Source organism: Otolemur garnettii, unplaced genomic scaffold, assembly GCF_000181295.1.
Source record: "Otolemur garnettii isolate 467f Iridium unplaced genomic scaffold, OtoGar3 scaffold00209, whole genome shotgun sequence".
In the NCBI taxonomy this organism is placed as follows: Eukaryota; Metazoa; Chordata; class Mammalia; order Primates; family Galagidae; genus Otolemur; species Otolemur garnettii.
This window is the reverse complement of record NW_003852604.1, coordinates 723,577-728,327: the sequence shown is the minus strand read 5'-3', so window position 1 is coordinate 728,327 and position 4,751 is coordinate 723,577. Positions and strand designations below refer to the sequence as shown.

The following is a 4,751-nucleotide window of genomic DNA, read 5'->3' as shown; positions in this document are numbered from 1 at the left end:
AAAAAAAAAAAATTTAGAAATAAAGTTAATTAAATAAAACTAAAATTAGAGGCTCAGTGCCCGTAGCTCAGAGAGTAGGGTGTTGGCCACATGTACCAGGGTTGGTAGGTTCAAACCCAGCCTGGGAATGCTAATCAACAATGACAACAACAAAAAAATAGCCAGGTGTTGTGGTGGGCGCCTTCCGTCCCAGCTACCAGGGAGGCTGAGGCAAGAGAATTACTTAAGCCCAAGAGTTTGAGGTTGCTGTGAGCTGTAATGCCATAGCACTCTACCCAGGGTGACATAGTGAGATTCTGTCTTAAAAAACAAAAAACAAAAACTAAAAATAGAAGACTCTGCCTGTAGATCCAGCACTCTCGGAGGCAGAGGTGGGTGGACTGCTTGAGCGCAGGAGTTCAAGACCAGACTGAGCTGGAGTGCGACCTCATCTCTAAAAAATAGCCAGGTGTTGTGCCAAGGCCTGTAGATACTTCGGAAGCTGAGGCAAAAGAATCACTTGAGCCCAAGAGTTTGAGGCTGCTGTGAGCCATGAGGCCATGGCATATTTGACATAGTGAGAATCTGTCTCAAAAAGAAAAAAAAAGAAAGAAAAACTAGCAAGGCATAGTGGTGCATGCCTATAGTCCCAGCTACTTGGGAGGCTAAGGCAAGAGGACTGTTTGAACATCATAGTTTGAGGTTGCTGTGAGACAGGACCCCACAGCACTCTAGCCTGGGGCAAGAAAATGAAATTCTGCATTAAAAAAAAAAAAAAATCAGCATCCAAATAGGAACTTTGAAACTATCCCAGATGATTTCTTCACCTTCTCACTCTCCCCTAATAAGCCATCGTGAAAAATCACTGAGTCTAGTTCTGAAAAATCTATAAACCCAGCCTTGAATTTGAGGTCTCATGTGGTTTTTATTATTGCCACTGTCTCCCAAAAGTTTTTTTGTTTTTTGAGACAGCGCCTCAAGCTGTTGCCTTGGGTAGAGTGCCAGGGAATCACAGCTCACAGCAACTTCCAACTCCTGGGCTCAAGCAATTCTCTTGCCTCAGCCTCTCAAGTAGCTGGGACTACTGGGACGCCCGGCTATTTTTTGGTTGTAGTTGCATTGTTGTTGTTGTATGGCAACTCTGGTGTATGTAGCTGGCACCTTAGCCTCTTGAGCTACAGGTGCCGAGCCCCAAAAGTTTTTTTTTTTGTTTTTTGTTTTTTGAGACAAAGTCTCACTATGTTGTCCTGGGCAGAGTCACAGCTCACAGTAACCTCGAACTCTTGGACTTAGATGATTCTCTTGCCTCAGCCTTCCAAGTAGCTGGGATTATAGGCCAGAAGTTATCTATACATTTTTATAAGGAAATTAAAGACCTGCTGTCCAAAGGAAGAAGTACAATCTATTTAAATTAGCACATAAAGTCTTTCACAATTTTACTCTGGGTTTATCTCTTGCCTCTTATCACCATGCATAGTATCCTCTAGTCTCACTGAGTTCACCATTTCATGACTACAAGGATCTGCATATGTTTATTCTTCTGCCTAAAAATGCCCCTCCCTTCTATTTTCTGTAAGTCTTTCCCATCTACTGTGGCAGCATTTCCCGAATTTATCTACACAGATATAAATGTACCCTTTTCTTTCTTCTGCTTTTTTTTTATTTTAAGAGACAGAGTCTCACTATGTCACCCTCAGCAGAGTGCTGTGGCATCACAGCTCACAGCAACCTCCAACTCCTGGGCTTAGGCGATTCTCTTGCCCAGCTACCACAGGCGCCCACCACAGGCACCCACCACAATGTCTGGCCATTTTTTTGTTGCAGTTTGGCCACAGCTGGGTTCAAACCCGCCACCCTCAATATATGGGGCCAGCACCCTACTCACTGAGCCACAGGCACCGCCCAATGTACCCTTTTCTATATTCTCAAAGAACTTTGCTCATGCCTCCATTATAGTTTACATCGCACTATTATAACTGTAATCCATTATTGTTATACCTAGCAATACTGACTAGGTACAAAAACATATGCTCGCCATGTATTTCTACTAAATAGTTAAAAATCAAAGATTTGACCCAAAGTGAATCGCATGGCTAAACGTTATGACACATTCCCTGAAGACTGTGCCCTCATTTTCATCATTAGACTATAAAAGTATTCTATAATCCCAGGACTCTTAAGGCCCATGATCAACTGTATATGCCCAAATCATTGTTTTTCAAAGTCAGTAAGGAGCTTCCAAGACAGGAGGGGGTGATCTTACCTCGAGGGAATATTCCTGGGTCCATGAAGGTGGCCATGCTGAAGTTGGCCAACACAAAGAGAAACACAATCGCATTGTAGATGGGCACTGCAGGTGACACATACAGGCTTAGTCCTGGACACCTGGGCAGATAATAAAAAAAAAATGAAAGGCTGTCTCTAACACTTTGGACACCAACCCTACTCACAAAACTCTGTAAAGATTCAGCCCCCTGGCTCGGTGCCTGTGGCTCAAGTGACTAAGGCACCAGCCACATACACCTAAGGTGGCAGGTTCGAATCCAGCCCTGCCTGCCAAACAATGATGGCTGCAACTAAAAAAAATAGCCGGGCATTGTGGCAGACGCCTGTGGTCCCAGCTACTTAGGAGGTGGAGGCAGGAGATTTGCTTGAGACCAGGAGTTGGAGGTTGCTGTGCTGTGATGACACAGCACTCTACCCAGGGGGACACCTTGAGGCTCTGTCTCAAAAAAAAAAAAAAAAAAAAAAAATCAGCCCCTGCACCTATATATAAATCTTTTTTATTTTTTCTACTTTTTTTTTTTTTTTGAGACTGAGTCTCACTCTGTTGACTTGGCTAGAGTGCCATGGCATCAAATTCCTGGGTTCAAGTGATCCTCTTACCTCAGCCACTCGAATAGCTGGGACTACAGGTGCCTGCCACCATTTTTTTTGAGACAGAATCTCACTCTGTTGCCCTTCGTAGAATGCTCTGGAGATGTCATAGCTCACAGCAACCTCAAACTCTCGGGCTCAAGCAATACTCTTGCTTCAGCCTCCCAAGTAGGTAGGTCTATAGGTGCCCACCACAACACTGGGCTAGTTTTTTCTACTTTTAGTAGAGACAGGGTCTCGCTCTTGCTGAGGCTGGTCTTGAATTCCGAAGCTCAAGCAATCCACCTGCCTCAGCCTCCCAGAGAGCTAGGATTACAGGCATGAGCCATTACACTTGGCCCTAATTTTTCTATTTTTAGTATAAACAGGCCTCACTCTTGCTCAGGCTGGTCCTGAACTCAAGGGATCTTCCCACCTATATATAAATCATGTGTGGTTTACCTTTGTCATCCCAAATTATCTATCATTCCTACTAAGTGGGTCTAGTTTCCCAAGGAACTGCTCACTTCAGATAAAGGTACAAACTCTGAATCTCTCCTATCTCCTTTCACTAAGGTCTGTCCCCTTCAGATTCATTCTTACCCTGTAGATCTTCCCACATATTTTAGAATCCATCCCTATCTCCTTTCTAACCAGACGTGAGAATTGGGACTGACTATGTAATTGACACCAGCTACATTCCCTTCTCTGGAGCAGCCTGAAGCTTCTGGATCCCAGCCATGTCCCACTGACCTCCACATTGCCCCAAAGCACGGAATACTACTTATCTCTCCAGCTCCCCCTCCCCCTCCCCAGCTGGCTTTGAATTGCTTTCAACTGCCTAAAGTTTCTTCACTGAGTCAGATAATCTGAGAGTTTTCGTCAACTACAGGCTAATTCTCCATTTTCAGGAAATTTAAAAAACACACATAAGAATGGATATCAAGACACAGAACTAGATCCCACTGAGGTTTAAAAATGAAGCAGAGAAGTGGAAAGGATATCAGACCAAAAAAATCCCTAAATTCTGTAGAAAAAAGAAAACTGTTCAGACATATCCAGTATTCTAAAGCATTCAAGTCAAGAGACATGCTTTAGGCAACTTTTCTTTTGAGCAAAAAATAATGTTCTTGGGGCTACGCCTGTGGCTCAAAGAAGTTAGGGCACTAGCCCCATATACCGGAGGTCACGGGTTCAAACCCAGCCCCAGCTAAAAACTGCAAAAAAAAAAAAAAGAATGTTCTTATCCAGGACTAAGCTCAGTTCCTCTCAGTATAAGTAGAAACACTTCAAAAGCTTTTGCTCTCTCTAATTTCCTAGGAATTGCAAGTTTCAGAAAAACAATTCATATGCTGCTTGCTTTCTTAGGAGTATCAAAATCTTCTCTCTTGTCTCAGCTCTGGGAGAACTTCCTACTACAAGACAGTGGCTAAATATCCTAATCTGCTTTGTGGCTGAGAACTTAATCTCCAAAATTAGGGCAGCATCTGTCCTTGTCCCCTTTGTCTGGACCAGTCAGATGGAAAGGAAGAGCTCACTCAAGGAAAGGAAGAAGGGCCAAGACAACAAATGATTCTGAAAGATTAATCTATAGCAGTCCTAGACTCTGTCAAGAGGTGATCTGTCCTAATCAAAACAAAACCACAGGCTTGGCGCCCAGAGCCTAGTGGTTGGGATGCCAGCCACATACACCAAGGCTGGTGGGTTCGAACCCCGCATGGGCCAACTAAACAACAATGACAACTGCAACAAAAAACAGCCAGGCATTGTGGCAGGCACTTGTAGTCCCAGCTACTCAGGAGGCTGAGGCAAGAGACTTGCTTGAGCCCAGGAGTCTGTGGTTGCTGTGAGCTGTGGCACCACAGCATCCTACCAAGGGCAACATAGTAAGACTCTGTCTCAAAAAAAAAAAAAAA

At 43.9% G+C, this 4,751-nt stretch overlaps 1 protein-coding gene across 1 annotated transcript in view; it reads right to left on the bottom strand.

The window, feature by feature from the left end:
* The window catches only part of ZDHHC5 (zinc finger DHHC-type containing 5), a 33,194-nt gene that overhangs the window by 14,238 nt on the left and 14,205 nt on the right, over positions 1 to 4,751 (bottom strand). The window contains exon 3 of the mRNA XM_003801346.2: positions 2,243 to 2,364. Within this exon, the coding sequence (XP_003801394.1) occupies positions 2,243 to 2,364 (122 nt within the window). The remainder of the gene's footprint in view (positions 1 to 2,242; positions 2,365 to 4,751) is intronic.